We start from the raw sequence: 24,853 nt of genomic DNA on the forward strand, positions 1-24,853 counted from the left end.
TAATTTATGAGATTTTATTTGAATTTTCCATTTTTCTTCCTTTTAAGCATAACTGCTTGATACATAATGTATTAGTATTAATGTATTTGAATAGTGAGTTATGTATGCGGATTGTGTAAAAATCAAGGGATTGTTGTAATTAAAAATGAAAAAAATCAAATCCAAGGGAAAGAAAGAATGGCTGTCAATTTAATGTTGTTACATAAACTCTTATCATCACAACATCATTGTTATGTCGCAGTATCAACGCTTACCATCCAATATCATTTTTTTCTAATCTCATCATCAACTTTACGTTGCGATATTAACTCTTAGAGTCCATTTGAATTGGCTTTAAAAAAATGACTTTTAAGGCTTAAAACATGTTTTAGTATATGATTTGTGTATAAAATATGATAAATACAAAATGGTTTACTTAATGGAGTGAATTCAATTAAGTAATAGAGTTCTGAAAAAAATGAGAAAGAGAATATGCAAACCACTTATCCAGAATGAGACATTGACATATAATATATTACAGTCTACAGATCTTCCCCTCATGAATCAAAGGCTGCATAGGTCTCAACTTTTGGACTTTGAATTTCTTCACGGCATTCTTGATCGAGAGGGTTACAATTGTATGTCCTTTTAAGTGCATAACATTAATTTTGCCCTGGAAAGTGATAAACTGAAAGTTCATAAGTTTGGAATGAAATCTGTGAGGACCCTCTTTTTTTTCCCATGAAAACAAGAGCTATTCATTTATCTTGCGCAGAGAAAAATGTCGTATTAGCCAATATGTTTGTCCAGGAGATGTCGATTTCACCTTTCGAAAAAATGACTCAGCAGAAAGCATATGATCAGGGTGTAGCTTGTGCTGCCTTCACCTCATCAAGGCATGCCAAGATATCTTGATACTCTTTGGTGTTGGAGAAAGCCTCGGCCTGAATTTTACAGAAAGTGAGTTGCTTTGCTTAGTAACGGTTATGACAAGGTATACTGCAAGCACATCAATTTTGGAGACCAAAAGAACTACCTGCTTTATTGTGTTTTTTAAGTGCATCTCAGCGGCAGACAACTCCCTACGGCTACCATTACGTCGAGATATTTCCTGGTAAACCTTGCAGAGTTCCAACGAGGCATGTGCAAACTTTGCAAACCGGTCTTTATCCTTCCATAGGTCAGATCCCTGTGAAGTCATTGTGGGGAGATCGGAAATAGAAAGTAAAATGTCAAAGCCTGATAAATTATCTAAGCATGTACAAGGACTTCTTTAGCCTGGCGACATTAGCGGAAGAAATTTACACTGCTCTTTGGCAGCAAAAAGACAAGGTCCAGGGAGGTGACAATATTAGAAAAATGGCAAGACAAGCAAATATACTCTGCAAAATGCAGGAAGTCCGCCATAAAAACTGACAGGAAATGAAGTGGTAGAGCATATAAGTGTGCACTCAAAGCAGAGTATAAACCATATGTATGAATGCTAAAACTTCTGGAAGATAAGCACCATTGGACAACCATAAACCAAAAGCTAACGAATTTTTAAGTCAAAGATAGCATTAACCCTAATAAGTTAGTCATCCTTTTTGCTCCAATAGAAGCAATAAATATGAATGGTTAACTTACCAGCATAAACGCACCATTGGACAACCATTGAACAAACACATTATCAATTATCTCCCCCTCATATATCCTATCCTCCATATTTATCTTACTCAGCTTTACTCTGTCATCTTACCCAACCAAATATCTATCTTCCTGGGACCTAGCTGTTCTAGCTTATATAAACTAGGGATATGAACACAACAAACCTAAACAATCATTATTCTGCAAAAGTGCAGAGAACTCGCATAAGATCAAACTGCATCCTCAGTGATGGCTTCCAGCCCATACAGCAATTTAGTACTGCTAGCTGAAAAGTAGTTTAACACTTTAGCTTTCCTCTATAAAGCATTTGACTGCCAATAGCCAAACTATATCACTCTCTTCCTCACATAAATTCTGGCGACATATATTAGAAAATAAGAATAAGTAGCCAATGGTTTGACGACAGTCCTTCACACTGGGAGTGCCATCCAAATGAAAAAGGTCTCTCTATTAAGCAGCTATGTCACACACTAGAAAAGATGAGGGATTCAAGCTCTATAATTTTGTGAGGAAAAGAAAGACAAGCATGTGAGCTAACAATACAGTATTTTTATCAAATACTAGCAGCAATACAGATGAAAAAATAAGGAACTTCTATGGTGGCTTCATAGTAGGAACATTCATTAGTTCCAAAAACGTCAACACAAAGTACAAGTTAAGGACTAGAAATTTGTTCTCACACGCAACACCTATTCTTTTCTAACTTCACAGAGATAAATAATCACAATCATAAGGGAGACGCACAATCTTGCTTGGACCATCTTGTACATAACCTTTTCTCTCCAACAGATGGCTGCCTTTTTACAAGCTTCAACAAAGGTAGTGATAACAAGTTGAAGAAGCATGTAAAAACATCGGCATAAGCGCAGGTATGAAAAATTAATTTGCTGTCTTACCTGGTATGATCGGACTTGCTTAAGAAGGGCCTCTGAACACATCGCAAGATCTCCTTTGAGTTTATGCCACCTCGCATAGATCCCCCAAATCTCAGCATTCCCACCAGTTTGAACAATCTACATCAAAGTAAAAGGTTCTTCACTTAGATGCTAGATTATATAATTGTGCCATTTTTGGACTAAAAACCAACTTTGTTTTTGTTTTGTTTGTAGACAAAAGATATCCTATCAGACATATGGCTGGATCATTTCAGGTCTACGGGACAGCTGACCCAGGCCTGCTCCACGAGCATCGGGAATCTATACTCAAGCTTCCAAGCTGGGCTGCAAGGAATCAAGAGATCCAGTTCTCTAAGGATTTCCTATTGCTAGCATAGCAGGGACTAGAGATAGTCTAGTTGCATGGAAATTGCCTGCTGGGCAGACAGGTCCAATTAATTACACAATTTTCAGTGGTTTCTCAAGTAGATGATCCCATTAATCAGATTAATTCCCAATATATACCAATATGAAATGGTTATTCTTAGTAACACTACTCTTCCCCTGCAGGTCGTACAACCAAGGACCTCCGAAGGACAGACAACTCGTCCATAGAACCCAAATATTCTAGGGAATGAGCATAGTAACAACTCAACTCTTGTTTTGAGCATTGATACTCTATTTTGTGTTTTGGTACTCTGGATAGCTTAATTATGGATAAAGATGGGAAGCCAATGGATAATATGTAAGGAAATAAGTACTACAGATTACAAGATTTTTTCCTTATTCTTTTCTCATTTTAGAGTGGGTTTAGTATGAACGAAAATATTTTCGTGTTTTTCTAGAATTTTTTTTTTGACAAATGAGTGGTCCTGAGTTGAGGTTGGAGGTCAAAATTTAGGGTCCGGGTCTAGATCGAGAGTCGGGTTGGGGTCGGATCCCATGTCCCCACCGTTTCAGGTGATGAGGTTTAAGTAAAGTTTTGAAAAAATATTTCCTGATTTAAGGAAAGTTTTGAATTTTTTTCCCTTACTTTATTTATGAGTGTCATTTCTTCTTAAATTATAAGAAAATAAGTCCATTTGAAAAATATTTTCCAAAACATTTAATTCAATCAAACATGAGAAAATTGAAAATATTTTTAAAATATTTTTCTTCATACCAAACACACCCTTAATAAGTGTATTTTAGAAGTTACGTTCCTACACCCTTACATACTTTAAGGGGAGTGCCATAGGTGGATACCCATGGATAATCCATATTTTATGATGGATAATATGGGTTGATCCATATCTGATTCACTTTTAAATGATCGGATAACCAACCCATTTAAAATGGGTTAATCGAGCGGATAACCATAAATTTTACCCAGTTAGCCACCCCTAGTGCCACATTTAGATCGTGACAATGGGTTAACCAAACAACGGCACATGCAGCAAAGACATCATACTTGTTCTGAGAATTTTGTTAATAATCTAAAAGTTGATTAGCAAGAATGAAATATACGCAAAAAAATCACAAACCTGTCACTTTTTTTAACTGAGAAAGTAATCATTCACAATCCTGTGTGTTTTGCTTACGTTCTTTGTATTGCTAATAGACAATAGACAATGCTCAGGAAATATCATCAAGCTTTCTACTCTATGCCTACCTATTTCTTTTCTACATGAGTCCATTAAGCCTTATAGCTGTTGTGCAAATATTTGTTTAAAGGAATCAGGATTCAGGAGCAGAAGAAATAAATGGCAGCTTGAACTTAGGAGCTGAAGGGCCATTTTTACTCTGACCAGAAAACTACAGAAACAAAACAAAAGACAAGGAAAGTTGTCAATCAACAGTTATGGTTTACCTGCCGTAAGATTTTCCCAACTGACTGAATCAAGTGCTCAGTTTCCCGTTCTATTGCCAGGTCTTTGTCCGAGCTGGTCAATGGATCAACACTAATGATGTTGGAGCCAGCCTCAGCAGAACCACTGCTATCCCTCAAAGCATCGCATTCAGAATGGCTAGTTGCAGTCCGTAATTCCAACTCTTGCAACATCCTCTCCAGTAATTCGACATCGATTCGCTTCTTTTTCGTCATATCCAACACCTTCTGTACTGCTTCCAGTGCCTTCAACGAAGAAACTAATCAAATTCAGCTTTTTCATAAGCAAATAAAACTTCAGTGATGGCAGCACTAACATTGTGCTGAATATTTTACATTAAAAACAAGAGAAGTTCCTTGTTAGAGTATTTGAGATATTAGGAATTTGTTTTGCATTGTCTTCTAGAGAAAGAAACGGGAATTTTTTTGAGAAAAGAGAATAAATTTGAGAAAGAAAGCAAATGTGAGGAAAGTAAATGCTCGACCTTTCTACGGGTACAACTGAATGTAAGAAAAGGACTCAATTGCACAGATGGAGAAAGGACTTGAAATCATTTTTTGACAAGGACTTGAAATCAATATATGCCTGCAACGGAACACGAGCAGCATAGTTTCAGAAGCTTGCTTCCCTCAAAGGCAATGTTTTTGGTTTAGCATGATCCTGTCACTCCCAATCCAGGTAAAGTTCTTCATTATTATATGGTTAGGTACTTAAATTAGTTTTTCCATTTATTTAATGTGTAATTTATGTAGCCAGAAAGTAAGTGATACTTTCACATTTTTTTTAAAAATGGTAAACATTTATTCATCAGCATAACTAGTAGCAATATCTACAGTCTAAAGCCCTAGTAAACTTTACAAGGCTTCCAAACTTTATAGAATAAATTTTGCATCCTCTACAAAGAACTCTTTACACCAAAATGAAAATTAAATACAATTCATTTTCACTGCTTGAATGGAGCCAACTCTATTCTACATGCATTCACATATTATAATGGCAAAAAGACAACGGAATGGGGAGAAGCTTTCGGGAATATCAGACAATTGATCATGCCCAGAGTGACTTCTGACCACTGCCCTATCATGTTGCAATGTGGAGACGGGGACCACAGGAAGTCATACTTCAAGTTTGAGAACTGGTGGCTCAATGTTGATGGTTTTGAGGGGCTTGTCCATAGTTGGTGGAACGAATTTGAAGTGGAGGGCTGCCCTGACTACAAGCTCAGTGTGAAGCTAAACATGTTGAAACAAAAACTCAAAGATTGGAACAAATCAGTGTGTGGGGAGTTATGCAACAGGAAAGATAGTCTTCTCAAAGAATTAGCTGATATTGATCTAGCTCAAAACACTAGAACTTTATCTGAGGATGAACTACTGGTGAGGGCAACAGTTCTGGTGGAGTTGGAGGATTTGGCAAAAAATGAGGAATCTAGATGGAGGCAAAAGTCCCGTGTTCTCGGGCTAAAACAAGGGGATAATAACACTAGGTTTTTCCAGAGAATGGCAGCATCCCACAAGCGATACAATAACAGTGATAGATTGATAATCAACGGGGAGGAAGTTAAAGATCGAGAAGCTATCAAGGTTAATATGATTGAGTTCTACAGGAAACTCTATACTGAATCTGAGATGTGGAGGCCCTCTTTTGAGTATGTTAACTGTCCAAGAATCTCCCAGGAGGAACAAGATTGGCTAGAAAGGCCTTTCACTGAAGAAGAAGTGCTAAATATTATCAAACAATGTGATGGGGATAAGGCCCCGGGGCCTGATGGCTACACCATGAGTTTCTTCAAAGTTTGATGGGCAACCTTGAAAGATGATTTGATGCAAACAATCCAAAATTTCCATCAGAATGAAATGTTTGAGAAATCTTTCAATGCCACTTTTACAGCACTAATTCCCAAGAAATATGGAGCAGAAGAATTGAAGGACTTCAGACCAATAAGCCTGATTGGTGGAGTATACAAAATCATAGCCAAGCTCCTTACAGAAAGAATGAAGACTGTCATGGGAGAATTGGTAGATGAACACCAAATGGCATTCTTGAAAGGAAGACGGATCATGGATGCAGCATTATTGGCGAATGAATTGGTGGACAGTAGGGTGAAGCAGAAGCTAGTTGGAGTCCTATGTAAACTTGTTATTGAAAAGGCCTATGACCATGTCAACTGGTCTTTCCTTCTAAAAATTCTGAGAGACATGGGCTTTGGGAACAAATGGACAAACTGGATCAAAACTTGTATATCTACAGGGAAATTCTCTCTTATCATCAACGGTAGTCCAGAAGGTTTCTTCCAATCACAAAGAGGTCTAAGGCAAGGTGATCCGTTATCACCCTTCCTATTCATCTTAGCAATAAAAGGCCTCAATTCTATGATCAGAAGAGCAAGTGAGAATGGGTGGATAAGAGGTTTCCCTGCAAATGCTAACAGGGGAAATACTATGGAAATCACACATCTGTTATATGAAGATGATTCCTTGGTATTCTGTGAAGCTGAAGTAATGCAAATTAGGCACTTGAGGGCCATCCTAACCATTTTTGAGGGCATCTCAGGTTTACATGTTAACTGGCATAAAAGTTGCTTGTACCTTGTTAACCAAGTTACCAATATGCAGATACTTGCTGAGAACCTAGGATGCCAAATGGATTCCTTACCAACTAAATATCTTGGAATGCCTCTTGGTGCAAAAAATAAAGAAGTGGAAGTATGGAGTGAAGTGTTGGAAAGAAGTGAGAGAAAGCTGACAAGATGGAAGAGCCAATACCTATCTATGGGAGGCAGATTAACTCTCATAAAGTCAGTAATGGATACCCTTCCAACTTACATGATGAGCCTATTCCCAATCCCAGGAAACATAGAGAAGAAAATCAACAAACTAAGGAGAGTCTTCTTGTGGCAGGGGAACAAAGAGAAGCTTGGGTACAACCTAGTCAAATGGGATGAGGTGACCCTCAACAAAATACAAGGGGGTATGGGGATAAAAAAGTTAAAAGTACAGAATGTTAGTTTGTTGAAAAAGTGGCTTTGGAGGTTCTGTATTGAAGATTTGGCATTATGGAGAAGATTCATCTCACGTAAATATGGTCTTCAAAATAATTGGATCACTGATGAAGTAACAGGTGTTTTTGGGTGCTCTGTTTGGAAAACTATCAGAAGACTATGGCCTTCTTTCACCTCCAATATATCATTCAAAATTGGAGATGGGGTTAAAACTGATTTTTGGAATGAGATTTGGATAGGGGATAGGGACTTGAAAACCTTATTCCCAGATCAATTTATTTTAAGTCTACAACAGATAGCTACAGTGGCATGGTATGGACTCCTCAAGGGAGGGACCTGATTTTCAGAAGGGCTCTAAATGACTGGGAGATTAGTAGAGTAGCTGGGCAGTTGCAGGTGCTGAACCCATTCCCAGGTGTCACAGAAGGACCTGACAGTCCAATATGGAAGCTGCACCACAAAGGGAGTTTCACAGTGAAATCCTGCTACTGGAATATGAATCATAACCAGAGAATGAGAATGGAGTGGCCATGGAAGCTAATCTGGAAGATCAAAATTCCACTAAAGGTGTCATGTTTCTCATGGCTGGTGATCAGAAAAGCATGTTTAACTCACTAAAGGTTACAGAGAAGAGGTATACAGATTTGCTCAAGGTGTTATATGTGTGATAAAGAGGCAGAGATTAACAGCCACTTATTCCTACATTGCAAAACAGCTGTAAATCTGTGGCACGTGTTCTTATGTATACTTGGAGTTAGCTGGGTAATGCCAGGAACTTCTTTAGACATGCTGAAACACTGGGAAGGAATGAGCAGAAGAAGAAGAACAAAAGAGGACTGGTGGAAACATATTCCAGCTTGCATCTGGTGGACACTTTGGTAGGAAAGGAATGAAAGATCCCATGACGGGCAAGCTAGCAGCATTCAGAAGATCAAGATGAAGAGTCTGAGTTTGCTGTATTTTTGGTGTAAACAGGATATGGTGGGGGAGGTAGTAAGTCTAGTGGACTTCATAGGACAATTGTAAAGTTCTTTTTTGGGTTTTTGGTTATCAGGATGCCCTATGGGGTTGTAAATCCCACCTCGTCAGTTGTTACTTGATGAGTTTTTTTTGGTGTGAATACAAAGTTACCTTATCAAAAAAAAAAAAAAAACATTGTTGTTTGGTGCCACCAAAGGGATGGGTTCTTCAGAGGGTCATGAAATGGCATTTCCAAGTAACAACAACAGAATGAGTACAAAAGCTCAAGTATTCCTCCATTTACAAAGGAGAAAATTGATCACCTATAAGAAAATATTTCAGCTCTCAGCAAATCACAATCCCTCTTGTGGGTTATATAGTTTTCTAGAAGGAAAATTTACAAGGATAAAAGAAGGATCCCCAGATGATATTCAATGACCTAGAGAAAGCCTATGATCAGTTAGCTCGTACTCTAGTCTTTCTTTTCTCTTTTCTATTAATCGCTCTATCATCTTTAAGGGGGGAAAATAACCCCCGCCTCATCATGGTGAACCTTCCCTTGTTCAGAATATTTGGAATTGATACTGAGGAATTTTCCATAACAACGAGTTGAATGAGGATCTGTCCTGAAACTATACTTGATTAGCAAAGTTTTAAATGGGTTAATTAATAGTATATATAATGGGACTCTATGGTATATGCTATTGCTAGCCTTAGTAAACCAAAATCTTAAGCTGTTACAAAAAGCTGACTGTAACTTTTACCCCCACCAATTCTGTTTCTTCTGAAGTGATAGAGACACTCCGCTTTGTGTACACCTCAGGTACTTTTTTTTAAGAAGGTTAACTGTGTACACCTCAGGTACTTTCTTTTACCATTTCAACATATTGGAATTTGGAAGTATGTGGCCGTCAAAGTGGATGCACTATATATTGAAAATTATGAAGAAGCCACACCAGTTTATTACCTGATCTGATACTTTAAACCTTCTCTCTTATTAGACTTCTGGTGAAAAATAAAATATTTCTTGCAATCCTGCTTTGTAGACATCTCTTTTGAGCCGAGGGCCTATTGGAAACAGCCTCTCTGCCCCACAAAGGTAGAGGGTAAAGTCTGCATACATCCCACCCTCCCCAGATCCCACTTGTGGCATTTCACTGGGTATTATGTGGTTTATTTCCTCCATAGTTCAGATTTTTCTATGGAGTTCTTTTTGACATGGTGATTTGAAGGACATCTTAGAAGACTGGATAATGGATTTTAACTTTATTTTCAATATCTTTTCTTATATTAATTGAAATGGAGGGAGCAGTTACATAAAGAAAAGTCTATCCCATCAAAGATCAACAGACACATGATGGTTGCAACCGACTTAGAGAAACTATTTAAGTTTCAAAAAGATTTTGCATATAATGTTGACTATACCTGACTGAAATTTCCAATATCTGCAGCAACGCGGCTAAAATTTTCCCACATCTGCCAGCTGTCTCGCCTGTTAAAGGGTTCCGAAATCAAACAAAAAATTCAAAGTGGGACAGCATGATTTTACCAAGTGTGTTTTCTTCCATTGCTCTGGTAGAGGGGGAAAGGAAGTGAAAAGTATACTTTCAGATTTAATCCAACTGTGGATGGGTTGAAAAACTGGGTTTTGTTGTGGTAAAAGAAGTGTGTGAGTACTGGGGATCAGAAAAAGCTGGGCTAGAGAGGTTGGGAAGGATGGGTTTCATATCCTCCCACTTTTACAGCCCCTCCTGAGCGACATTCATTAAAGAAAGTGCAAGACATACATATGGACACCAGAAGAAAAAATAAAATATGAAATGTAGGGAGAGTATAGCAGGAAGTTTGTACTTCAGCTTCAATGCTTCCTTAAACGCAATAAAGGCTTCCTTGTTTTTCTTCTTAACCATATGCCTGCACAGTCAAGAACCAAACACATGAAAAGATAAAAATAGAAGAAGAAATAAAAAGTTATTATGACATTTTCCAAGGACAAAGAAGTAATGCAAGCAGGATAGATTCAATCCGCAAAGAGGTGTCAGTATTTTGTGTAACCCCCTTGGCCTTGTAATCCAACTTTACCAAGTCAATGGTTGTTTTTTCTTATCATAGTTTGTAAGGATGTCCATTACACTCGATTTCTTCCTTCATTAACATGCTTAGTAGCCTCGAACTAAAACAAACATCTTACTTACCTCCACCTATTTAAATTATAATATTGCTATTGCAGTAGTTATCAATTTATAAGTTCAAAAGAAAATCAGAAAAGTACACAAGTTTTATTTGAAAAGGAAAATGTGTATTAACTGCTGACTCCCTGCCATAAGAAAGTAGAGACCTCCAATACTCTGAAATATACTCACTCATCTTTTTTTTTTTTTTTTTGATTTGCACCGGGTGTCCGAGTCTCTTTGAGCCCCGACTAATCCCGGGGGTGCACAAGCCCTCGGCAAGGAGTTTCCCGCAAGTGCACCACGGTTAATTCAGGTTTAACCCAGTCCGATGGCCCTCAGAAATTGTTTGCACCCACTGGGTTTCGAACTTGAGACCTTGAAAGGGAGCAAACCCCAAGGCTCAAGTCAATTGCCAGCAGGCCAACCCCTGAGGGTTATATACTCACTCATCTTATCACTCCATAATTTCGAACTTCCAATGCAAAGCCTGATTGGAGTTTCTACTCATTTGATCACAGTTGAGCTTACATGCAATGATCTCAACTTGTTTTAATAGGTATAATGATCTCACTTATCAAGAGTTACTTATGTGACCACCATAAATGGAGGACAAATGGATGACAGAGGTGGTGACCAACCATGATAATTGTAGTGTATCGAGATCTATCAGGAACCTATGGCAACTGGTCAGGGAGAGAACAAGTTGTAAGGTGGGCAATGGAGAAAAAGTAGCTTTCTGGAATGACATTTGGTGTGGACAGGAGACACTCAAACATGCTTTCCCTGTACTACATAGTCTGAGCGAAGCACAAGAAGCAACAGTGGCAGGATTATGAACTGGACAAGGGTGGAACCTGTTTCTGAGAAGGAACCTAAATGATTGGGAAATGACAACCATAGCAAGATTTCATGACAGGAGAGGAAGATAGACTAGTATGGAAGGGGGAGAGAAGGGGAGAATTCACTATAAAATCAGCATACAGAGAACTCAGTTCTACTGAGGTGCAGCAAGCAGGATGGTGCTGGAGGATGATCTGGAGAACAGTAATTCCCTACAAGGTGAATTACTTCACATGGCTCTTGGCAAAGGAGGCAGTCTTGACACATGAGAACTTGAACAAGAGGAAATCCAATCTATGTTCTAGATGCTATCTATGTGAAGAACTGGTGGAGACAGTCAACCATCTCTTTTTTACACTGCAAAAGGACAGATCAATTGTGGCAGATGTTCATCCACAAGAGGAAGATCAAGTGGACAAAGCCTGGGAGAATTATAGAAGTCCTACAATGCTGGAACAGGGATGGAAATGCAGGAAAAAAGGAGAAGAGATGGAGGATTGTCCCAGCTTGCATTTGGTGGACAATTTGGAAGGAAAGGAATCAAAGATGTTTGGAAGGAGAGGAATCAAAGATGTTTTGAAGGAAAACAAAACAATATTCAGAAGATAAAGACAAACAGCCTAGGGCTTTACTATTTTTGGTGTAAGCAAGTAATGATAGGAGATACACTTTGATGTGTTTAATGTTACTGATTGGCTGTAACTAGAAGATCTTAGGAATGATGTAAGTAGAACTTTTTGGAGGGGGACTACACTTTGATGTAGTATACCTGTGGATATATAGAAGTAAATGTTTTACCTTTCTCAAAAACAAAAAGAGTTGCTTTAACATTTCAGCCACAATACCTGTTTGCTTAAAATTCACTCTTCACAGGTAGCAAATATGAAATTGCTAGATATCATAAAAGTTGCACCATGACAAGAAACACTTCAAAAACTGGATGAAATCTGAAATTCTAGTGCTAGCTGCAAATTCTTCAAGAATCTAATTCTTGGAAAAAAGTTAAAAAGAAAGTAAAAGAAGAAAAAGAACCAGCTGAAATTTACTAATTTCTTGTCTGTATTAGACATTACTGAGGAACATGATCTATGTTTTACTGAAACACGTACAAACACCTAGCTACTATACCAAGTGCCTTCCTTACTTCTCCTTTATACAAGGATCGTTTAATTTATTTGCTGGACTAGATGACAGACCAATCTATAAATGACTTTTGGTCCAACAGATAATTGGATTCATTATTTGATTGCCTATAAACAGACAACAAATAAGACCAACACATGTCATCTGACCTATAAATTTCCTAAAATGCAAGGGTGAAAGAACATACAGGCAAGCAATATTATTCCAAGCCTCTCCATTTTCAGGATCAAGCTGAACAGCACGTGTGAAGCCATCCAGTGCCTTCTCAACATCTCTAGCCTGTAATGTTCCAGACGAAGCCAGAAATCATGTAGTGAATACATAGCAGAAGGAAGAGAAATGAACACTACATAGCACCAGGTGCATTCCCTTACAGCTTATAGCCATGAGTAATCACAATCATACAGATGAAAATACAGACCTTTAAAGCAGCAGCACCAAGTGCAAACCATCCATCTGGATACATAGAATTCATTGCCATTGCAGATTCCCTGAATATAAAGGAAATATAATCAAATCAGTGTATAAGTGGGAGCAAATTAGTTGATATATAACAATTATCAAGTGAATGGAAGCATGCAGATAAGCCAACCATAGATCTTTTGACTTCTCGTACTCCCCCCTGTTGTATGCACTACGGGCAAGGGCGCGCTGTAAAAAGAATTTGGATCCCAAAAAATTTTAGAAGATAAGGAAAGAAAAAAAATAGAAAAACAATTGCAATCACTAAGGTAGGTTGTAAAAAGAATTTGGATCCCAAAAAATTTTAGAAGACAAGGAAAGAAAGAAAATAGAAAAAACAACTGCAATCACTAAGGTAGGCAACAAGACATTTTGATTCACCTGTGCTCGAGCTGACTTATTCCCAGACACTTCCTGGGCTTTCTCATAGCATTTATCATCACTTGTAACATCTCCAAGGGAACACCTAAAAGAGGATGAAATGGTATTATACCACATAATTTATACCTAAACACAAAATAACAAGTATGGTAACGGAGGTCAGAGTTAAGTATAAAAACGAAAATGGTGCATCTAATAAATATAAATGAATTCATTGTAATGCATGGAGAGGAAGATGACCAACAACTTAATAATGCAAAAGCTTCTCCAGCGAAGACCTTTTTTCTAATTACAAAGTGAATACATCTCATTGTCGTTAACAGTCCTTTGCTTGTGGCAGAGATAGGGAAGATCATTAGCACGAGGACACTCTGGATGGAAGATCGCATTGCTGCTGGAATGTAGTAAGGTAAAATTGATAGGATTGCAATTTTTTATGAGTACAGGAAGGCTTGAATCTGGGATAAGAACTTGGTCAAAATAACCCTTGACATTTTTGTGTTGATAAATTTTGATTTCTCAGGAAGTGTTGGCAGAGTCCTAAAAGCAACATTTTGCCAACTAATCAAACATTCAGTGGCAAAGACAACTTCAACTGAAGCGATTACTAAGGTTCTTCACTTTTTTTCACAACCAAGAAATCACCGAAGGCTAGTGGCACAAGGTTCAAAAGGTGGAGGGACCGTCCCTCTACCTTTCTCCACTTAAATATCAGGCATTTACATGCAAGCAGGGTTCGAACCTGAAACGTGAACCTAACCTAGACATCACATCACGTGTTTTGCTCTTACACCAAAGCCCTGACGGCAATTAGTAAGGTTATTATTACAATTGGCACAAAAAACAAAAAGAATATAACAAATTAATATCAGAATACAAGACACGGCAAACTAATAGGTCATCGTGGATGCAGGGTAGAGTTGGGGGTAGCAAGATGAAGAAAAATGGGCCAAACATGAGGGAAAGGAATGCTTAAAAATAGGGATTGTTATAAGAGTTGTCCAATAAGATCACCGACTCTGACCTTATTTCCGGATTAGTAACATTGCGATTATAATTCAGGGACCAAGTTCTGTAACCAAACGTAGGAATAATAGTCTCATCTCTTGCTATCCCCGAAAAATACAAACTTAACATGAGTCAATGAAGCAGTAGCAAGTACCAAGTGGAATAGTCGAGGTGCATGCATGCTAGCCCAGACATCGTCGTCATCAAAAAAACTACAACTTAACCCGAGGTAACTTGTTATCATCTTTACCCCCATCATTAACATGCAAACAAAAGTGCTTAAGTCTATGTTTTACCAATTAACCTTAAAACATAAGGAAATATTGGCAAATTTTGTAGCATAAACAACCATGGGCAGTTACCTAAATGGTGAAAGAAGTCATCTCATAAAACAAAAAGGACTGTTGACTTGTCAAACTTGCATAATAATTTCTGACTCAAGTTTAAAGCCCAAAAAAATTCTAACACTACAGCTTTATCTCAGTACAAAAATTTTGCACCGCATCTCTATATATGCAGTAACTTTTGGAGGCTGATAATGACGTCACATTATCTCATAAGATGTAATGAAAAGACAAAACTCCATAAAAGGACTACAAGGATCAACATCTTGCTTTCATAGTCGTGCTTTTTCCAAAAAACTCCAAATTCATTGGTCAAGTTTTTTATTAAAGGATGCTTCGGATGTTCAAAATGAACATGTATCACAGACATATAACAACATTGGAGGCCTCTTTGAGAAAATAAAGTGCTGCTTATGTATGCTAAATGAAACTATGGCAGCTTATTGGACTATTGAAAAAGAGGCCATTGAATTATACAAATAAGTTTCATGATAAAAGTGAATGATTATTGTATCATTAAAACATTAAACCTCCTGTTCTCTAAATCATGCCCTTGATACCTTGTATGGATCAACAGATGCACATGTTTTCTTTTGATGACTCGGAAGATTTCTATTTCTTAAGCTAGCGGAAATTCAAAATTAGAAACAGGAAAAACAGTTAAAATGATAAAAGGAAGGTAGAGTTTCGTCAGTATACCATAACCTAGGGTCACAAGGTCTTTCAGATAACCGAGCTTTGATTAGTTCAACTGCTGCCGCTTTCTTCTCCATTAGCCTACAAGATTCAAACAATATTTCAGCTGAAACTGCACAGAGCCGCAGAAAAAAGTCATGTTTTAAGAATCTCGATTGTACCTATAACAGTATATTAAGTTATCCCAAAGCTCAAGATCCTCATACACTTTAACAGCTTCCCCTATCAAACCACAGCTCACTAGCAGATCTCCATACTCCCTGAACAAGAACTGATTGCACTTGTTAACTCACTGTATCTAATTATGAGACGACATTCCCTTAGCAAACATATTTACAAAACTAGTTCAGTAATACCTAGCCAAACTAAATGAATATTTTTCAGAAGAAAAAGGAAACACAGTGTCTGTTTAACATTATTAATCAGCACAACTAGTATCATCAATTTACCAGTCATTTTTGCACCAAGTGCACAAGTTAGTTTTTATATAAGGGACTAAAATTCATGACGCCAAAAATTCAGGAATTAGTAACATTGCATGTAAATGAAAGAGTTTTTCAGAAAACCCAAGAAAGTAAATTTGGATAGAGAGAAGAGCAACTGTACTTGCGCAATGCAGGAATCGTAGGGATACTAACTCCAAAACAACAATGCATCCTTTGTGTAGCTCCAGGAGAAGGATCATATATGCCCTGAACCTGAGGTAGCTCAACTAATCATTTTAACACAAGCAAAAGTATTCTCGCTGCAAAAAGCAAGATCCAAATGGGATAACTAATGAGCATAGAATGAACTTTGAATTCAATCTGCTTTCATCAACTTGAATATACTTGGTGCTCCGTTTTGTTTTCTCCCTGATAGATTAGATCCAAGGGGAGGATTTGAATTTTAGAAGTCCCCAGAAATTACCAGTTTATCCATCATCAGCAATGCACGCTGCTTTGTACGGCTGCGAGTTGATTCCCACCGAATGCGTAATATATCACACAAATGTTGTAGCTGAATGAAAGAAAAATGCTTGAGTCTGTTGACATTCCATCATATAATGACATAAAGCTCACTATAAAGCAAGTACAGTACAAAGCCTGGAACGAGAATGATCCCATAGAAGCTAAACGAGAAGTACCAGCAAGATGATGCAATACACAGAGATGACTATAAATCTGATTTTCCTTTTAACATACTATTAAGGGAGCTGTGACACCAACTAAAGCATCTGTATATATCCTTTTGAAGTTTCAAGGGAATAAAACAAAGTGGAGCACCCAAGGGTGTGGCCTAGTGGTCAACAAAGTGGATTGAAAACCATGAGGTCTCAGGTTCAAATCTCAGTAGAGACAAAAACACTAAGTGATTTGTTAGCGAAAACATAATAGAAAGAACACAAGATTTAATGTGGTTCAGATCAAAGTGATCCTACATCCACCAGAGAACACCTGCCTTTATATTATTAACAAAGAAATGGAAGATATCCCAGTTACACCTAAGAGAATTGATCTCTCAACTCTCTACTCTCACAAAGATATATGATTTTTGGGATGGTTAAACAACAAAAAATGATCATCCTTTTATAGAAGACCAAACTTGCCCTCCAAGCTCAAAAAATGAAAAGGAAAAATAAATCCAAAATTGTCCTCCACAACTTTTTGATAGCTCCCCAAGTTCATTTTCTAGCCAAGTAATTTGGCACATGGGATTTACGACTACATGAGTTGCACCCGACAAAAAACCATCTCTTTCATGATTTCTTCTCATCTGTCCTAGTCTTAGTGGGTAGGGTTACTTGGTACATGTTATTGGTAGGAGGTGGCAGGATTGTGGAATTAGTTGAGGTGCGCAAAAGTTGGTCAGGACACCACGGTTATAAAAAAAGAAAGTGGAAGGGTGGGAGAGTATGAAGAAGAAAAGAGAAAAGGAAGGTAACTAAATTGATAATCTAAAGTTCCCTATATCATTTTGCAACTGCAAACAATAGCTTTATAGAAGAAAAAGAAAGTTATGCAAGCATTACCGCCAAGAGTTTAAGCAATTCAGGTCATTCACTTCAACTATTGTTTGCTGCAAACCCTCAAACAGTTCCATTTCTACTTATAAAAAAAATAAGTTTTTCTTAACTATCAAACCCGCACTCATTCATGGCTTGGATGGGTTAAGCTTTTGACTACATGGATTATGTTACTTGTTCTTGTATAGGTTTTGCATAAAAGCAAGTCAGAAACCTCTGGTTCTCTTGTTAACACGATTTTTATTTGCCAATTCAACATTAGAAAGATATAAAACTGTATTAGGCTAAAATGGTAAAACCAGCTAAGTCTTCTTTTATCCAAAGAATCCGATGCAGTTAGCGAGAGTCGTGGTAGTTCAGTTCGAAAGGAAAGGCAGTTCAGTCATCCTCTGGTAGAAATCCTAAAAAAGGAAAGTATCCTATCTCTCCTAGCCTTCTTTCTTGCTGTGATTCCTTTTCCTGCACCAAGCCAAGTTAGCTCATCATAGGGCTTTTTATTTTTAAGATAGGCTTACCATCCCATCTCCTTACTCGAGATATCTGAGATAGCTCCATAAACTAATAACTTATAATAGACGAGCCCATTATCCTTATGTTCCGAACTTGCTTCTTGGTACAAGGGGAGGGGCGAAGAATTCTAGTTATAGTTATTCTTCTACCTAATCTTTAGTACCGCTTTGAGATTGAATCTTTAGAACCATGTACCTAAGAGGGCGAGGACCTTTATAGCCATAATTAAAAGTTCGGTGTGTAACTTTGAATCTGATGTTTCAATTAAAGCAATTGCAATGCAAAAAGAACAAAATACAGTTAGAATGAAACAAGATAAACCTCACCGTAAAAGGTGATGACTGTTGGGAATCAACTGCCTCAATATAAGGAGCCATCTCCCACCCTGAAACAGTAGCACACGCATGAGAAACAAAGCCCGTCGGATGCTCTCTGCACCCATTCCGAATTCCCCCGGCTGGTTCCCCCTGATAAAGTAAAGATAGACCCCACTTCCACATCATACATGCTTCATCTATAATTTTAAACACTTTTGAGATTAGCATTACTTGGCCTCTAGAAATCCGGAGAGGTCTATTTGTCTTTAACCATTTCTTTTCAGCAAGCTCGTCAGCATTACCAATGCTCTTACCGATTTTCCCAGGTTGTTATCTGCAGGCAACAGCCATCTCATTTGCATTTTCTAAGCCTAAGTATTCTCCTGCATCTCTCTTCTTTTCTTTTCTTTTCTTTTCTTTTCTTTTCTTTTCTTTTTTTGAAAATTGGTAATTCGTATTCCTAAGCATTAAGGGCTATGCTGACCACCTCCAAAAAAATTATCAACAATGAGCCTAAGAACCTCACATTAATTACAAGGATCCTAGGAAATCTACCAACTGAATTACATCATCTATATTTCCTAGAGGTGTATTCTCGTACATGTCTTAATTAAAATGTTTGCACTTAGAAGTTAATTCAGAAATTCAAGGACTTCAAATCAGGAAAAAAAAAATCTAATTTATTTAAATTGACTGAACTCATGCAAAGTCTAGTAAGGTGAAAACGTGCTAACTTCAGATGAAGAGCAATGATTTCTTCTTGAAAGCAATCAAGTAAAGATCATTCATTGACCTTCAGAGTTCCTATCAAGTAATCCCACTCATGGTGGTTATCTACCTAGGCAATAGAATCAAAAGAGGAAATGGTGCTGTTTCCAAGTATTTTATAATTGCAAATTTCTGAACATTGAGAAAGTTGTATGAAAAAGGGTTTTGAAGTGTCCAAAAAAAAAAAAAGGAGTAACAAATATCCCAAGGGAGTATGTTCCACATTGTCTGAAACAATGCCCTTTAACAGTCATACCTTATGCTAGTCAGATGGTAAGATAATTTTTTCTATTATCAAATAAAGCAACAGCAAACAAAAGAATAGCAAAATAGGTTTTCCTAATGACACAGTCAGGCAGCTTACTTTGCAGTTCATCACTCCGAGCTCTCTTCTCAATAGAAAGACATTGTGCTAAAATTGCTGCTTGCTGAGTAGGCTTTAATTGCAAAGAGGCCATGCTGTGATTTTGAGCATCTTGTGCGCTACATTCTGATTTTTTATCATCTTCCAAGAATCTAGGGGTCATCAATATGTCAGATGCTTCATGAGTTTCACTGGGACGTTGAGGAAAAGCACTTTCACCTTGGGTAGAAACCTTATTTTGGAAATCATTACCAAGTGAAGCACTACAATCATCACCATCCGCGCTACCTACAAGAAGAAGCTGTGCTTTCGGTTCTGCCTGTATTAGCAGAGCACCCTTTAAGTATATGCTTATGAAAAGAACTTTTCAGCGATAAGTGAACACCGACATATTTCCAAATGACATATGAGAAAACATACCTGGTGTACCGTGCGAAAGCCCAAAGCCCCACTTAGTGAAAAATTAAGTCTGGATGTTGCTGCAGCTGATTCAAAATGGACCCTAATAAACAAACTATATCAGGTAGGGATTAATGCCATGCTTCCAGATAAGTAGGAACACTATATTGTTGAGCAGATTCATTATACTAGATAATTAAGCTGAGATCATTAATTACTGCACAAAGAAATCAACCTGTGCCATGAAACAAAATAAAATGACGGATGATAGCAAAATGGGTAAAAAATACAGCTTAGATGCATGCGGTGTTCTGAAAGGCGCTCGCCTCTCGCCCAAGGTGATGAGGCGAGGCAAGGCGTTGCCTCGTCGCCTTTAACTAATGAGGCATGGCAAGTTCAGAAAGGCGACAAAAGGCTAATGGTGATGTGGCGAGGCGATAAGGTGCCGCCTTTTTATTATTTTTTTTAAAAAGATCTGATTTAATAATTAAAAGGCAATTTAGGGTTTATTTGGTGTTTTTGCAAGCCTTGGACTTCTTCTCTCCTTGCGCCTTCGCCACCTCTCTTCTCCAGTTCTCCTCCCTCACTACTTCGCGATTTTCTTCTTCCTCTCTTCTCCAGTTCTCCTCACTACTGACGAAGAGACCTCAGCTGCTCAGCACTCAGCAGGTATGGTTTTAGATTTTATTTTTTCTTCTCTTCTTCTTCTTTCATATGCAGAAGAACTGCAGACTCTGTCTGTTATTTATTTTGAAGCTACTGCTAACTGACTGCATTACTGCAATCTACCTACATTTTTAAAAAAAAAATTCAATCCTTCTATTTTTATTTCTGCCCTACTCAATTTAGTTTTATACTAATTAATATAGTATTTGCTAATATATGTTATTTCTATTGAGATTTGGGATATTTATATATGCAATTAAATATTTTAAATTTTTGGTATTAATTGGCGCCTCAATTCAAAAAGGCGAGCGCCTCGCTGCTCACCTCGCCATGAGGCGAGGCGAGGCAGACCCTTGTCGCCTTTCCCCGTCCAAAACACTGGATGCATGCCACTGAGATAGGCAGCTAAGAACAACTATTAAAATTTTCTCTTTGCCTTTTGTTGTTTCCTGCCCAAGTATGATTTATAGGATACAGATAAACTGTCAAGTATACAGGGCTAAAGAACTTAAAAAGAATAATTAAAAGACGAAACAGGGACAGCTCAATGAAAAGGAAGATAATTAACAATCTAACAAGAAAAGATAAATACAGCTGAAAAGGAAGACCAAGCATGAACAGCATCACAAATAAAAGATCCAGATTACAGCAAAACAAAATCAAGGTTCACAAGCAGTCATCCGTTAGCTGACAGAATACATATCATGCAACTCTAATGAGATGAGCTTTTATTATTATCTTTTTAGCCCTGTCTATAGACTGACACAAGTATAGAAGCCAGCATGAAAATGAAATCATTACTAACTTTGGATAGGCAATCCATGGCAAATGACCCAGGTTTGCACAGTTAAAGAATTGTGACTGAAAATATCATAGAAGCTTCTACATCAAATAGCTAACCTGGAAGCATCCACTCGCCCATAGGTAAGTTCCATTATTCCTGCTTCCAAATGAAGCATAGATACAATAGCAGAAGCATCCTCTTCTGATATCAGAGAAGCCCAATAATATCTAATTTTCTCCAGAGAACCAATATGTTGCAAACTTTCACGCATGAAGACTTGCAATAGATCAAACAAAGAAGACGAGCGATCATCTAACAACTTTTGTTGGATGATTAACAGCCTAGCTAACCACCACGAGATGCTTCTGGCTCCATCCACTCCCGAGTCGTTTCCTTCTGACAAAAGATCTTTCGTCCTCATAAGCAGTATCTTGGCAAAGGTTATATACTACAGAAGGAGGACCAAAGTGGGAGGAAAATGAAAAGGAAAACTTTGGCATCAACTCAGTGGTGTATGCAATAAAACAATTTGGCTAATAAGGAAAACATAAGTCTTTGTAGGCATTTATTCCAAGAAGCACACATACAGATATATTAACTCAAAAAAAGAAAAAAGGACTAGGCATAAGATGGATGCATACTTGCAGAATAATATGCTTCCCTGTATCATTTTACATTATCAAAACTTGTAGGTTAATCCCATAGAAAGTTTTAAATAACCCATTATTAAGTCTATGCAATGAACTTGTTGAGAGTACAGTTTGGTACCAAAAGGCGCAGATTTAATGAGCGGGTCAAGCGGCGCAATGTGCTAGATTTACTGTATTTACCCATTCACACTCAATTCTCTATTTCACACCTATATTTAGGTGTATCTTCCCTTTCATTAAAATCAAGTTAGAATCAATACCAACAATTATCTCTCTCTTTCTTTCTTTCATCTCAATGGTTCTGACAAGATGGAATACAGACTTTTTTCTTTCTATTGCTTCAAATGGGTAAAGTAATCTACAACAAGCAGATAGAGCTTTTCATCCTGTCAATAACTTTCAGCTTTACCTATCACGATAAATAGGCAATAAATGACCCTACACTTGACAGAATATACGACATCGAAATTTCCAGAAACACCAAATGTGTCATTACTAGTTCATGCTCACAAGAGAACTCATACGCGTCATTTAGCACGATATATGTAATGAAGTGAAATTTACCTGCAAATTCGAAAATTTAGCGCGCAAGTCAGAACCAACTGACATCAACTCCTTTTGCGCCCACACTTCCCATTCTGACCATCCACCAGAATCAGTATTTATCTCTTCGTCACCAAAAACTATTGCACCTAAAGGCATTGGCGGCAACTTCACCATTGGCCTATAAAATAACAAAGTAACAGACTCAATAAATACAACAAAAGAAACATATAGCTCTGCTTATACACCACCAATGCATTAAGCCAGGCATCAAAAGGTTGAAAATAGTACTTCTCTACACAATATAATCATCCTTCATTCCATTCAAAAGGTCCACAATTCTTGTCTAACTGAAATATTTTACATAAATTTCTCACGTTTGATTTTCTTTTTTACATATTTTACAGAAAGATATTAATTTCTACAGTCTTTTAATCATCCTTCACAGCATTCGAAGGGCCTAACAATTATGTAATTGAAAACTGTCTTAGAATTCTCTACATTTCTTTTATATAAGAAATTTTAATTTCAACCCACACTTAAAACTAATGCTCAAGCTAAATCAAAAACTGATCTTGGAAACAATAATTGGTAATATTAAATGGGCATTGATAAAATTAACTTGACTACTGAAAAACTTTCCAATGTCTAATGTTGAAAGTCTTTCTTTGTCGAGGACATATGCACAAAACAGAAATCTTTCAGTAGCATAAAGAAAATAGATTCAAATTGCCAAAAACCACAGAAAAAAAAAAGGACAAGTGAGAGCAAATATGTAAAGGGATGTTAAATAGAGACTAACCCAGTAATATTACACTGAGTAAAACCAAGAAGAGCCGCCACAGCAACAGCCATGACAAGAATTGCTTTATACAACTTCGCAACACTATTAGGAGCAGAATCTTCAACCCCATTTGCATTTAAGAACAGAGTAACACACTGAGGCACAAATTCTGAGTAAAAAGATTCAGCAAACTCGGAAGAATCGTTGAGCTTATGATGATTCAGTTGTTGTGAGGTGAAAATAGCTTTAGCTCCATCAGATGAGAGTGCTTGTGTGTATTGGCCCGATTCGATGAATAGTAGAACTTGTTCAATAAGGGTATGGAGGTGATAAAAAGAAGTAGTGGGTGTTGATTGATGGGAAGAAGAGGAGGATGGAATAGAGCAATGTAAGAGACGAAGCTCGAGAGCACGAAGAGATGAGAGTTGGGAGTTCTGTTGTTCGGCCATGGCTGCTGCTGAAAGAAATGTTTTTTGGAGGGTTTATGTAAGGGTTTTTGTATTTGTAACAATTTAACACTATGTAAGGATGATCGTTAGTATTGTTTCACAATGTATCGTATTTATAGTGTGTTGTGTTGTATTTTTATTTTTTTATTTTTTTATTGTATTAATAAATATAGTATTTGGATAATTTTTATTGTTTTTTGTCGTTATATAATGTCATACATTCATAATTTGAATGATAAATCTACAAGAAAAGTAGAATTGGAATAGAATTATTATGAAAAGGTAAGATAAAAGATGAAATATAATTATCATATCATATATATATAGAGAGAGAAAAGAGAACCTTAGGCCCGTCTACGTGGCGCCACCACAAACCAGAATTCCCTTTTTATTTATTTATTTATTTCTAAAACTAGTCTCCCCTTTCATGAAAAGCTGTGACATTTATGAAAAATTGCGACTTTTATAAAAAAATTGTGACTTTTATGAAAAATTGTGACTTTTTTGAAAGGTTGTGGCCTTTTTGAAGGGTTGCAACTTTTCCAAATAGTTGTAACATTTCCGATAAGGCAGAATAAATATTTGTTCATACTACCGTTTGTTGTCTTCCTCTCATTTTGAAACAACGAAAATTCTGAACCTTTTCTTATTCTTCTTTTTCACAATTAAATATTTATGTATTTTACTCATGTTGAGTGACTCAGCGACACTATTTCTTATGTTACATATTCTGGTATGTATTTTTACAATCATTAATTTATGCTTATGTTATTAAGGAATAAATGATAAGATGTAAGAATTTTCATTTTCCTTTACATTATGAATTTTTTATGTAAGATAATATAGTGTTTTAGTGGCTAGGTTTTTAAGTATTATTTTATATATTTTGTGATATTAAATGCCCGCGCGAAGCGCGGGTAATTTTACTAGTTAAATAATAAATAAATAAAGATAAAATGAATAGAAAATATTAAGGTAACGACATGATCATAGCAAATCGATCATTACATAAAATGAGTCTTTTCATCGTTACCCAAGGATGAATTTTTACACGATATGATATGATACAATAGAATTTAAGTAACAGTTAAAACAAATAGAGTTTAAATTAACAATACAATATATTACAACATGTAACAACCATCCAAACAAGGTGTTAGGTAATAACATTTCCTTTTTAAACTATCTCAAAAAATATTAATTAAAATAATTTAGTTTCAAAAAAATTAGCCTAAA

General features: G+C 36.9%; 1 protein-coding gene across 1 annotated transcript; it reads right to left on the reverse strand.

Annotated features, from left to right (window-relative positions):
• Positions 1-410: 410 nt before the first annotated feature.
• On the reverse strand, positions 411-23,624 carry LOC125817225 (uncharacterized). The gene is made up of 20 exons (XM_049496771.1): positions 23,187-23,624; positions 22,406-22,565; positions 21,308-21,639; positions 19,763-19,844; positions 19,343-19,661; positions 18,220-18,278; positions 16,288-16,377; positions 15,985-16,076; positions 15,540-15,638; positions 15,382-15,459; positions 13,331-13,415; positions 13,080-13,138; positions 12,909-12,978; positions 12,675-12,766; positions 10,182-10,244; positions 9,756-9,822; positions 4,351-4,614; positions 2,523-2,639; positions 1,016-1,168; positions 411-923 (listed from the first exon to the last, which is right to left on the reverse strand). The coding sequence occupies exons 1-20, from the start codon at positions 23,615-23,617 to the stop codon at positions 840-842; spliced, it is 2,796 nt and encodes a 931-aa protein (XP_049352728.1). The 5' UTR covers positions 23,618-23,624; the 3' UTR covers positions 411-839.
• Between the last annotated feature and the right edge of the window lie 1,229 nt (positions 23,625-24,853).

This window comes from Solanum verrucosum, unplaced genomic scaffold (genome assembly GCF_900185275.1).
Source record: "Solanum verrucosum unplaced genomic scaffold, falcon-dt-bn FXZP01000259.1, whole genome shotgun sequence".
Lineage (NCBI taxonomy): Eukaryota > Viridiplantae > Streptophyta > Magnoliopsida > Solanales > Solanaceae > Solanum > Solanum verrucosum.

What these genes read in the sequence shown, in the direction of transcription:
- LOC125817225 (XM_049496771.1), bottom strand. Translation starts at nt 23,617, where the DNA reads ATGGCCGAACAACAGAACTCCCAACTCTCATCTCTTCGTGCTCTCGAG. An exon ending in CTAAATTTTCGAATTTGCAG is followed by an intron (nt 21,640 to 22,405) that starts GTAAATTTCACT and finishes CTCCTTCTGTAG; the next exon opens with TATATAACCTTTGCCAAGAT. An exon ending in ATAAGTCAGCTCGAGCACAG is followed by an intron (nt 13,139 to 13,330) that starts GTGAATCAAAAT and finishes TTCTTTTTACAG; the next exon opens with CGCGCCCTTGCCCGTAGTGC.